General features: G+C 34.5%; 1 protein-coding gene across 1 annotated transcript in view; it reads left to right on the top strand.

The window, feature by feature from the left end:
* MYRIP (myosin VIIA and Rab interacting protein) overlaps window positions 1-12862 on the top strand; it is a 455750-nt gene that overhangs the window by 349143 nt on the left and 93745 nt on the right. The window contains 4 exon segments of the mRNA XM_051961221.1: window positions 10008-10088; window positions 12041-12058; window positions 12061-12137; window positions 12376-12456. Coding sequence (XP_051817181.1) covers window positions 10008-10088; window positions 12041-12058; window positions 12061-12137; window positions 12376-12456 — 257 coding nt within the window.

Here is a 12862-nt window from a genome sequence, read left to right as displayed (position 1 = left end):
AGAATCACAGAATCTTGGAATACCCTTGGAGAAGGGACTTCAGAGGCCATTTTGTCTAATCCAAAACTGAGTCAAAAAAATCCTTTCCATAATGTCACCAATGGCTGGTTGTATAGCGATCATTCAAAGTCCTCCAGTGATGAGAAACGGACTACCTCACAATGCTTTTGGACAACTCTCATTGTTAGGAAGTTTTTCCTTTTATAAATCTTGTGCTCATTTGGTCTTGAGTCTGTTTTTGGGGGCCAAGAACAAGGTTAAGGGGCTTGCCTAGGGCCACAAAGCTAGTAGCTAGAGGAGATTTGAACTCAGGCTGTTGAGTCTTCCTGGACAGAAACTCTGTCCATTGTACTACTTGCCTTCCCCTGCCTGACAAAATTTATATAGTGCTTTAAAATTTGCAAAGTGTTTTATAAACATTTTCTAATTTGCTTCTTGCAAAAAAAAAAAAAAACCCTTAGGGATAAATAGATTATTATCCCCATTTTATAGATGAGGAACAGAACACCAGTGGTGAAGGGGCTTCTCTGGATTTGAACTCAGATCTTTCTTGACTCCAGGTCTAGCACTCTATCCCTAGTGCCATGTAGGTTATGGAAACTAAGGGGAAACACATCAGAGCCGTGAGAACAGGAAAATGAACACAAAGAATGTTCATTCAGTCTTCAGCACTCTGCTGGCACATGGGAATAGTTTTGATTAGCAAATGTTGCTGAAGGAGAAATATCATCCATCTCATTTTCAGCCTTTTTACTGTCATCATCTCACATTGTTGGTGTTTCAACACTCTCTTCAGTTCTGTCTCATCTAAAAATAAGATACCCATTTAGGCAAGGGAGGAATAGGAAGGAACTTTTTAACTCATGTGGACTTTCAGAGTAGTTGTCACAAATATAGGCTCACAAGCTACTTGGAAATATTGTAGCCAAGAGAGAAAAGCATCCATGCTTTTTTATCCTCTTCCTTACTGATTTTCCTGAAATGTTCCTTGGGAATAGGAACTAAGAAGAGAATAGGATCCTAGGCACGGGACTAGACAGTTGGCTACTCAAACCCCATGATGTCCAAATGTCTGGTCCAAAATTACCCATGTTCATGCCCTCTCAGACTCCAAATCCAGTCTTCTTTCCACTGAGCCATAATGCCTCAGTCTTAAGTATTGTTGAGGGGGAGACCAGAGTTATGATTTCATTAGCACGTCTCTCCACCAAATACAAATCGGCTTCTGCCCTTCAACTTAAGAGACTTAGCAAGTTGCTCTGGGAACTGAGAAGTGAAAGGATTTTGTCCTGGTCAAATTCAGAGGGACTTGTACCTGACTCAAAGGCCGGCTTTCTACCCACATTGCTGCCTCTAGGAACTGCCATGTCCTTTGAAACTGAACTCTATTTCTGTTCCTATGATAATAACCATGGTATTTGTAATTTAGGTATTATCTAATTATAAATAGGACTAGTAGGTAATGTGACCAGTTCTCCAAGCTCATACAGTTTCTTTGCTTTATGTTCTTTCTATATACAAGTATACAAATAAATAATTATAAATATATATCTTTTTTTTTCCTGTCTTATCATTCTCCTTCCTCCATTTTCCTTCTCACTGTGCTTTTCCTCATTATCTCCTTTTTTTCTTCCCTTACCTTTTCCCCTCTCGTTGTGCAAGAAGCAGAGGCTATAAAGAAGACATTCTCTGTCATCAAGAAGTTTATATTCCATCAAAACTCAGGGAAATAAGGAAGACAGACAGAGAGTACGTTAAGATATTTTTAAGCTCAGTCACCTGATTTCAATTTGGTAAAAATCTATTCTTATTCAGGACAAAGGGTTTAAATTCTTAGTCTTTTCGAATTCTGTTTCTTGTGTCACTATGGATGTCCCAAAAGTCTTAAAGCAAATAAATAAGCCTTACGCCATTAAGGCTTAATTCCTTACTGATTTCCCTGAAATCAGAGCTTAGTAGAAAATAAAACCATATACCCTTATGACTTAGAATATGAAGGGACTTTCAAGATTATCTAGGTGAAACTCTTCATTTTCCCTGTGGTGTAGAAGTATTAAGCCTATATAGTAATGCTATTGATAAAAGCTCCCAGTTTAAAACCCAAGAATAATTTAAGGATAATCTGGTTCAGACAGATCTGCTATCTATTCCTTGTATTCAAACCAACCATTAAAATAAAATTTTGCTTGTATGTCATGTCTATGCAGTTGTTATTCAGTCATTTGAATCATGTGCAACTCTTTGTGTCCCCATTGGAATTTCATTGGGAAGATACTAGAGTAGTTTGCCATTTCCTTTTCTACCTCATTTTACAGATTAGGAAACTGAGGCAAATAGGGTTAAGTGACTTGTCCAGGGTTACATAGCAAGTAAGTATCTAAGGTTGAATTTGCACTCAAACTTTCTGAGTCTAAGTTCACTGCATCACCTAGCTGTCTACATCTATATAGATCCAATGATAATTAAATGACTTCCCTAAATCAATGCATAAAATGATTTTCTTTCTCAAAGGGAAATTAAATCCACTATGATTCACTTGTCTGCTTTTTTTCCTATATTTTCCCTTAGAGCCTCCAGACTGGATGTGTTGAGGTGCAGAGGAGAAATTCTTGACACTGCATATGGAATGTTTGGATTCTCTTAGTCTAGTAATGTGAAGAACAGGAGAAAGAGCTAGGGATGGCCTAGCATTGATCAGGATGGAAGAAGTCAGTGTAAATTTGATGAGTCAAATCCAGTCGTATTACTATGGCACACACTGCTTTTGAAAACTCAATTGGCTTAATTGGCTTGATGGGGAGTAACTACTGATTATTATATAGAAAATTGTATTTCTCATATTGTTTTCCAGAGAACTCTAGATTCTATGAAATTATCCATGAAAGGTTGTAAGAGAAGATAAGCACCCAATGTAATCCCCTCTGCTTTGTTCTCATGTGTTAATTGAATGCAGTATTTTTATCAAGTTAACAGGATTCAAGTGAATTCAAAGTAACTGATGTAAGTTGGTGACATTAGGGGAAAGCTGGATTCTTATTGATCTTGGATCATAGAACTTGAAGGAACTCCAGAAGACTTCTTTTGCCTAGTGTGACATTCTCCTTTTATGGATGAGAAAACTGAAAAGCCAGAGAGATTAGATGATGTACCCAAGGTCACATAGGTCATGTCAGAGATTGGATTTTAGCCCAGGTCCGCCAATCCCAGAAATAGTGCTCTTCGCACTGTAGTAGGCTGAATTAGACCCAATTAGTGATTCTGCCCTTTTAGAGGGGCCACCTAAGCACTTGATTGTTGATGTGTAGCAGTAAAAAGTCTGAAAAAAATCAGCACAAATTTATAATCATAGATATTTTAATTTTACTGTATTTTTACATTTTATATTGCCCATGAATTTCTATATTATTTATTTTATTTATATTTTATGTTGTCCATGAAGACTATTTGAATAATATCAGGATAGCTGAAGAAATAAGAAAGCAAAAATGCTCTTATTAAACTAAGATTTTGATGATAAAACAAGCATCCATGCACCTAAATTATGAACCAAATTCTGATAACAATAATAGTTATCTCCAGTTTGAATTGACTTTCAGTGATGCTGATACAGTATTATTACGAGATTTTAAGAGTTCCAAAACTAGAGAGGCATTTACAGATGAAACATAATTCATTTAAAAACACTCAAAACTTCAAAGTGAAAACATAATTATTTGAGACAATCCCCTCAAAATCCTTCTCTCTGTGTTAAGTTGAAAGAAAAATGAAAAATATTGTGAAGCATTTTACAAATGAGCTGTTGTCTCCAACAGAACCCCTTCCCATCTCACTTATTATATAATCACAACCTTCTAATTATTTGGTTTTTGAAATGTTATTCAATGCAGAATAGAAATTTGAAGACATAAATATTTTTTAAATCAAGTATGTGTTATTTGGTACAATTAGTAAAAGATTTTGTTTTAATCACTTTAAAATACGTTTATTGAAACACAAAGTTGTCTTTAAAGTAGAATTGTGCAGAATTCTCAGCAAAGCTTCCATCCTCAATCACCTCAGAATAATAAGAAATGAACTGATCAAATTAATTAAAATCATATGACAAAAAAGGAATTAAACCTGCCTTCACACAAGGAAAAGCATAGAATAGCAGTAAAGATTTACATGAAAGGCTTGTTATATATACACCTTAGGTTACCCAATCTGTCCTGATAACAAGACAACTCACTTTGACAGATCCAAATATCAAGTTTTAGCTTTGTAATAGCTTCTATTCTGTTCCTTTTTGACAATGACCCAGTCTGACCTCCACTGTCACCCTTGATCAAGGAGAATAGATTAAACTCACCTAGACCCAGGATGGAGAAAATGTCTCATAGGGTTGGGAGGAAAATTCAGAAGTATAAAACTGTCTAGAGAAGGGAGAGGGGGAAAGAAGCCCCAACACAAGTAGAAGGTGATAGAATCATATACATCAGTCTACTTTTGGAGTTTTGACTAAGCAGATATCCAGACAAAATAATGCTACTTAGAACATGAGAGAAGCAGAAGCAAAGTAAGCCAAGAGAGAAAGCTCAAGTATAAATCTAGCCCCAAAGCAGAAAAAAAGTATTATGAAACTAAAAAAAAAAATGAATAAGTAATCTAGAAAGATCTCAACACAATTAATATTAAGAAATTAATAAAAATTAACCCCCAAGATGCCTAATGGAAAATAAAGCAAGACAATATATCACGTTGGGTTTCCAGAAATAATGTAAAATAGTAATCCTGGAAATGTTGAGAATAGTGAAAAGATGCAAAAGTAATATCAAAAGAAAAATCTGGATGGAAATTTGAGCAGAATTTAAACAGGAAATGCATAAATTTTATGCATAAATGCATAAAATAAAGAATTTAGAATATAGGATGTATAAATTCTCCAAAAAAAATGGGAGATTTAGAACTATAGTGAAATAGTGAAAGAGAAGAACCTATGACATAATTAAATAAAAAGAGAATATATGACTTTTATGGTATCCAAAACTTAATGATAAGATGCAAAAGGATAATTTGAAGACAATAGATTACCCAGAAAAAATGCAATGCATTAAGAAGACAAAATTCCATCAAGTAAAAAATGAAGAAGTAGTTTGTTCAGGGATATTAGAAACTCAGGGCAAAGTACAGATAGAGAAAATATATGGATCATCAAAAAAGAGGAAACCCAACTTTAAAGGATCAAGATATATACTTTTTACTTCAGAATTTCTGTGTCAAACAATAATTATTGCAGTCAAGAGAGAGAGACCTTTAACTATAAAAGAAAATCAATTTGAATAGCCCAGCAGTAGTCTTTGTCTATAAATATAGAATAAGGCAGCCCTCAAAATAATATATCTTTTAAAAATGAAACCAATCATTCATTTTGAATGATAAACTTTCAACAAAATGGAGTAATTTCTAGAAAAGAAACCCCAAAGTGATCAGTATAATGACATACAGATATTTCACATAAGAGAAAAACAATAAAAGTATCTATCTTTAATAAGAAAAGGTTCTAAAATAAAATCAGTGCTCTTGTGCTTCAATTGCTGGAGAAGAATATAGCAGAGATTTTTTCCCAACTTGGTTAATAAAAGAATACAAAGAAGGAATGTCTTTGAGCAAAGGCTCTAAGTAACTAATGATCTCTGGGTTTCAACAAAGTCAAGATCAGAGAAGGAAGAAGAATTTAAATAATATCCCATGGGTTAGAATCTACACTCTCCAATGATAAGAGCCTTTAGTCTAATGAAAAATGATGCAAAGGAAAGTTACTCAGAGGAGAGGCAGGAGCTTGGGCTTCAGAAGGCAGAAAGTGGTTTCTTGACTCTAGCAGCTGTAGAAAATAGGAAAGGAGCATCTGGGAGAAGAGATGGCTGGCACAGAAAGTCAGGACTGAGGAGCAGGACTCAGGAGCTGTCCCAGAAAAAGAATTGAGGTGTGTTCTCTAAAAAGTGAAATCTCATGATGGGTTTGGAAAATACGAACATATCATGAGATTGCCTTGACTACCTAAGGATCACAGGATCACAAGCTGTGCATGGAGAGGGAGTGTGACATCTCCTTCCCGAGGAGTTTACAGGATCCAGGGTACTATGGTGTACATGGGTGAATGTAAAGGGACAGAGGTATTTCTATAAAGTATACTACCTCCTTCATGATATAAACCTTCTAGGTGAGACGAAAGGAAAAGGGGAAGGTGAAAAGAGAAGACTGGATGATATTGAAAAATATTTATATTCTTAAAGTAACCCCATATGGAACATACAAAAAAAAGGAACCCTTTAAAGAACCAAGATATGTATTCTTTTTACTTCAGAATTTCTGTGTCAAACAATAATTATTGCAGTCAAGAGAGAGATCTTTAACTATAAGAGAAAATTAATTTGAATAGCCCAGCAGTAGTCTTTGTCTATAAATTAGAATAATGCACCTCTTAAAACAATATGTGTTTTAAAAAATGTAAAGCATATGGATGGGATATTAGATTTCAGAATTGTATAGGAGGGTAAAATAATAAGAAGAGGGATGATGCAGCCACATTTCTTAGAAGAAGAAAAACTGAATAAATTACATCTATCAAAGCACAAAGAATAGATTAAAAATACAGAAAGACAGAAATGCTAATCACTTCTTTCCTTTAAAGACCAAAACACAACAAGAGTAAAAATAATAATCAATACAGGGAACATAAGCAAAAAATAAAGGCCTAAATGTAGACTAAGTAGTACATGAGAGGCATTAGGATAAAAGGGTAGCTTCAGACTCAGGAACACGTGAGTTCAAGTTCTACCTCAAACACATGCTAGTGATGAGATAATTGTTAGTCATTTATCCCCTCAGTACTCTGGCAACTCTCCAATTTGACAAGGTCCAGAAGAAATGACATGCTAAATAGTGATTAGTGAGCAAGAGAAAAAATCATAAAAACAATAATAAACACAATAAATAATAAAGCAACATGGCAACATTTTAGAGAAACAACTAAAACAATCTTCAAAGGACAAATTAAATCTCTGAAAAAAAGACTTATAAAATATAAAATGAGCACATATTAAAAAAAAACTAGGAAATGGACAAATCAAATACAAAAGGAGACATAAAAATTACATGAGAAATAGATCAAATTAAAAAGAACTATAAAAATTATAAATGTAAATAATTTTCTTTAAACTAAAAAATTAATTAAACTGATTAACAAGAAAGAGAAAATTGAATTATAAAAATAAAAATGATCAAGATAAATTCGAAACAACAGTGAGGAAATTAAAAGAATTATCAGAAATATTTAATTTTAGCATCACTAAAAGGAAATTGATAATGAATAGAAACATAAAGAAAATAATCATTACTAACATTTATATCTTTTGAAAGGCACTATGTGTGTGTTATCTCACAATATCCTCATAATATCCCTGTTAGATAGGTACTATTATTATCATTCTCACTTAACAGATAAAAAAACTGAAGCTGAGACAAATTAAATGATTTCCTCGAAGTTACATAGTTAATTTCTGAGGAATGATTCAAACTCAAGTCTTCCTGACACCAAATTTAAGTCTGTTCACTGTACTACATAGCAGACTCTATAAAGTACTAAAACAAAAAAAAGTTATCTTTAAAAACTCATTTTCATAAGTATAATTAGAACAAGTGATAAATTCATTATGAAGGGCAAGGACAGAATGGTAACCCTGGACCACATGAATTTATGAGTATCTTTAAATTAAAGAGCAATTAATATCTCTGCTACAGAAATTATTTTTAAGAATTGATAAAAATATGTATTCTATAAACTTTTTTAAGAAACAAATATGACCTTGGTACCCAAATGAGGGAGGGATAAATTTGAGGAAGAGAATGTACAGATATTTTCTCTAACAAATAATGCTGAAAATTTTTCAATAAAATTTTAGCCAAAAAAAAACCCTCCAGAAATATATTAAAAAACTATTCTGAGTGATTATAAAGATGATCCATATTAGCAAAACAATTAGCATAATTGGTCATTTTAAGAAGTGGAACCTAATGATTGTTTCAACAGAAAAGAAACATAATTGTACAATATACAATACTCATTTTTTTCTAAAACTACAAAATAATAGCCATAGAAGTGTCCTTCCTTAACATAGTCAAAAAGCGTAACTATTTCAGTGTTTCTCTTTGAAAAACACTAGCTCTTGAATTTTATATATAAATATATAAGCATATATTACAAATATATGCATATATAATATGTAATATAATTACATATAATACATATTATGATATGTATAATTACAACATAACATAATACATGTAATATAATATGTATTATACATATAACATATATAATATATGTAATCATATTATATATAAAACATGAGCTCTTGGTTTATATACATGTATATAAACACAAATATTTGTTGAGAATATAAACAAAATAGAAAGACAAAGTTGTGACCAAGTCTTGAATAGAAGCCTAATTAATATAAGGATAGAGAATTGGCCTTGGATGCTGAAATTCCTTTATGTTCAAGAGACAAAGTAAGAGATAAAAAGATAGACAGAGACAGAGATACAGAGAGGTACAAATTGATATTCAGGGAGAAAAGGGAAAAGAATAAGCATGCATATAGTTCCTACTATGTGTTAGGCACTCTTCTAAGTAGTTTGTATACCTCATTTTATCCTCACAACAACCTTGTGAAATTGGCGCTGTTAATAAATGTAGACATTGTATTACAATACATTGGATTGAATTGTAAGACAATTCCAAAAAGACTCATGATGAAAGATGCTATCCCCATCCAGAGAAAGAACTATGGCATCTAAAGGCCAATTAAAGCATATTATTTGTTCTTTTTTGTTTTTTCTTCCTTGTAGTTTTTCCCTTTTGTTCTGATTTTTCTTTCACAACATGACTAATGTAGAAATATATTAAATATGATTGTATATATACAACCTATATCAGATTGGTTGCTGTCTTGGAGGGGGGAGAGGGCAAAAAGGGAAGAAGAAAAAAATTTGGAAATCAAAATTTTATAAAAGTGAATGTTGAAACTATCTTTACATGTAAGTGGAAAAAATAAAATACTATTAAGTGGAAAAATTTTTTAAAGAGAGAAAAACAGATGCTAATATTATCGCCATTTTACAGTTGAGGAAATTAAAACAAGTTGAGTTTAAAAGACTTGCCCATGATCACAGAGTTTTAAGTATTTGAGGCTGAATTTGAGCCCAGGTCTTGATACCAGGCCTACTGTTCTGTCCACTGTGTGTCTGTCTCATTTACAATATGTGTGTGTGTATGTCTCATTTACAATAGAGGAACACTGTAAGATTTCCCAAAACATATGGATATATATATATGGATATAGAGCAAGGGTATTTCTTTTCTCACTATTTTTTTCATAATTTAGAGAAATTAAAGCTACAAACAAGAAAGAAAAGACAAAGTTATCCTTACTTATAGAAAATATAATGATATTCATAGAAAATTATAGTGAATCAATGAAAGTTTATCAAGATGATTAATAGATTTAGTAAGAGTCAGTTTTTTAAAAAATATATTTATAGTATCTATATATAACATAAACTAAACACCCCCCCAAAAAAATAGAAAAAGATAATACTATTCAAATAGTTTTAAAAATGCCTTAGAGTATTTGTTTAACACATCAAGGTACATAAAAATATAATAATATAATAAGTTTTCCTTTACTGTCTTTCTTTAACAAAAGGAAGGATTTTGTGTTAAGAACTACAGAAGTATATTAGTAAATGGGTAGAAAAAGGCATCTGAAAAAGACAGAAATGCATAGACAGATGAAATGCAAATAGATAAATAAGTAAACGAATGACAGTGAATGAATGAATGGATGGATGGATTGAGTAATTAATTAATGAAGGGTTCCACCCTGCAAAAAGTTTAAGATCCACTTCAATGATAATCTGTGATGATGATGTTTGTTGAGTCCCTTTTTCTTTCTCTTTTTGGGTAGAAGGAAGCTTTTTGGAGCCGAGCCTGGAGAATGAAGGAAGCATCAGTGGCAGTGATTCTACATTCTACAGGCAGTCGGAAGGTAATGTTCCTTCCAAAAAAAAAAAAAAAAAAACCTATTACAACTTAAACATTGGTATAAAAGAGAGGTTGGGCTTTTTTTTTTTTAACTTTTTATTGACAGAACCCATGCCAGGGTAATTTTTTACAGCATTATCCCTTGCACTCACTTCTGTTCTGATTTTTCCCCTCCCTCCCTCCGCCCCCTCTCCGAGATGGCAAGCAGTCCTCTTTACATGTTGAATAGGTTACAGTATATCCTCGATACAATATATGTGTGCAGAACCGAACAGTTCTCTTGTTGCACAGGGAGAATTGGATTCAGAAGGTATAAATAACCCGGGAAGGAAAACAAAAATGCAAGCAGTTTATATTCATTTCCCAGTGTTCTTTCTTTGGGTGTAGCTGCTTCTGTCCATCTTTGATCAACTGGAACTGAGATCTTCTCTTTATCGAAGAGATCCACTTCCATCAGAATACATCCTCAAACAGTATCGTTGTTGAGGTATATAATGATCTCCTGGTTCTGCTCATTTCACTCAGCATCAGTTCACTTAGTATCAGTTCACATAAGTCTCGCCAGTGAGAGGTTGGGCTTGTTTTGCTTCATCCTAAAGGGCGGCTAGGAATGATGTATAGAAGTTGCAAAGAGGCAGATGTGAGCATGGGGAAACAGAGTCCGGGCTCGGTACTAGCAGAGATCCCTGCAACCTCCTTCTGACCAGTCCTTCAATCCCTTTGCCATCTGTGGGCTGAAACCTCCAGAAGTGACTGTGACCACTGCCATCACTACTAATTCAATGGCTCCCAAAGATCTGCTCCTGGTTTGCTGGAGCTCCCCTCACATTCTAGTGCAACAAACCTTTCCTGACAACCTTCCAAGTCATCCTTGGTGTTTTATGGGCTGAAAACCTCCACCACTGCCATTGATTCAAAGGCTCCCAAAGCCTTCTCTTGGCTTGCTGGGGCCCAGCCTGCACTGGGACTGTGCTCCAGTCCCACCTGGGTATTCTTTTTGTGTGTCCTGACATTCTAAAATATGTTTAAAGTCATTATTTAAAGGTATTTGGAGGGGTTTGGGGAAGAGCTTCCTGTCTTTATTCCATCATCTTGCCTCCATCTCCCATGGGATTTAAGTTAAAAAAAACTTAAGTACTTTATAAACACCAGTTATTTTACTTTTATTGTTGTTAATCATAGAAAATATGAGTTTTTAAACTTTTTAATACACTGCTTTTAAACAAAGAAAAAAAATTGTATTTGGAATTTTTTAAAAAATTACTTCTCTACTGGTCATTTTGTCCAAATCAAATTAACCTTTTCTCTGTACTTGTACAGATTTTATCTATTTTTAAATGGGTTAGTTTTCTTATATCATGTTTTACCATATCCAGAGTCTAGCACTCTGTGAATCATGGGATCACAGATTTAGAACTGTGAGGAAGCTTAGAGATAGATGAAGTTCAGGGGGGTGAGTCTGACCCTCAAGCAGCCCCAAACTCCCAAGTGTTCGCAAATCAGATGAAAATGAAAAATGTTTAACAAAATAAATAAAATTATAAATAAAAATACAATATAATATAGATAAATCTGGAATGTTCTCAGTCAATATGTAACCACAGGGTTCTATTTCTATTCGAGTTTAACATCGCTGATCTAATCCAATTCTTATTCTGAAAATGAAGGGACTGAGTTCCTGAGAAAATAAGCAACTTGACCAGAGTCAGTCTGATATTAAGTAACATACACGGTTTTTTTAGCTCAAAGCCTCTAATTTATGTTCCATTGAGCTTCACTGCCTTCCTCATCATCAATTGCCAGTCTCCATTATCATGATCCCTAAAAGAGTATATTGTAATGCTCATAGGAGGAAAGTAGGGAAGAATAATGGACAGTTAAATCTGTCATTTCTATTCCAAAAGCATCCTAAGCCATCTATCTGGTGACAATGATACCCTTTTATTTCCTGAGCAGGGCACAGCATGATGGACACCTGGCAGTGGCCTTACGAGTGGCCGAAGAAGCCGTGGAAGAGGCCATCTCCAAGGCAGAAGCCTCCGGGGATAGCCTGGTAAGTGCACCCCGATGGAGGGTCTCACCATGGGTGCCATGGGCCCACTTATACCACGTGTCCTTCAGGAGCATCGTCCTCCTGGATGGATAAAAAAGGTTTCCTTTATCTTAAGGAGCCTTCCCGGAAGCAAACACCAAAAGCCATTTTTTATCCACTCGGTCCCAAGGAGTATGTGACAAATTCTTTGTGAGAGTCTGTGGGTCCACAGCAGGGGTAAATGTCTGTGTTCTCTTAGGACAAGCAGAACGAAGCCAGTTATCTACGTGAACATAAAGAGGAGCTGATTGAAGAGCTTGCCACCACCATCGTTCAGAAGGTACCTCACTCTCTTTTGCTACAGCATTTTTAAGCCAACTGCACCCCCTAGTCCAAAGCATATGACAGATGAGAATTGGAAGAAATTTTGATCTCATCTTCCCTGTGTTCTGTCTTCCCAGAAAATGCATCAAAACTTGCTATCCAGGGTAGTGGCAAATCTGCCCAATTTCTGCCCCTTTCGCTGGATCTCCTGGGCACATTTGCTACCAGCCCATCTCCAAGGGGAGAAGCAGGTCCCCAGTGCACTACCAAATTGAAATGGAATTCACCTTGTATTACCATCGGGCCTTCAGTAAAATTCCCGTCTACGCTGCCCATGAAAAACCTTGTTTAGCTCTTCTTTGGGGATCAAAGAGATAAAATGAAAGGGTCCTTAGAAATTATCTCATAGTCAAAGCCCCTTC

This window comes from Antechinus flavipes, chromosome 5 (genome assembly GCF_016432865.1).
Source record: "Antechinus flavipes isolate AdamAnt ecotype Samford, QLD, Australia chromosome 5, AdamAnt_v2, whole genome shotgun sequence".
Taxonomy (NCBI): Eukaryota; Metazoa; Chordata; class Mammalia; order Dasyuromorphia; family Dasyuridae; genus Antechinus; species Antechinus flavipes.
This window is presented reverse-complemented; position numbering and strand designations above follow the sequence as displayed.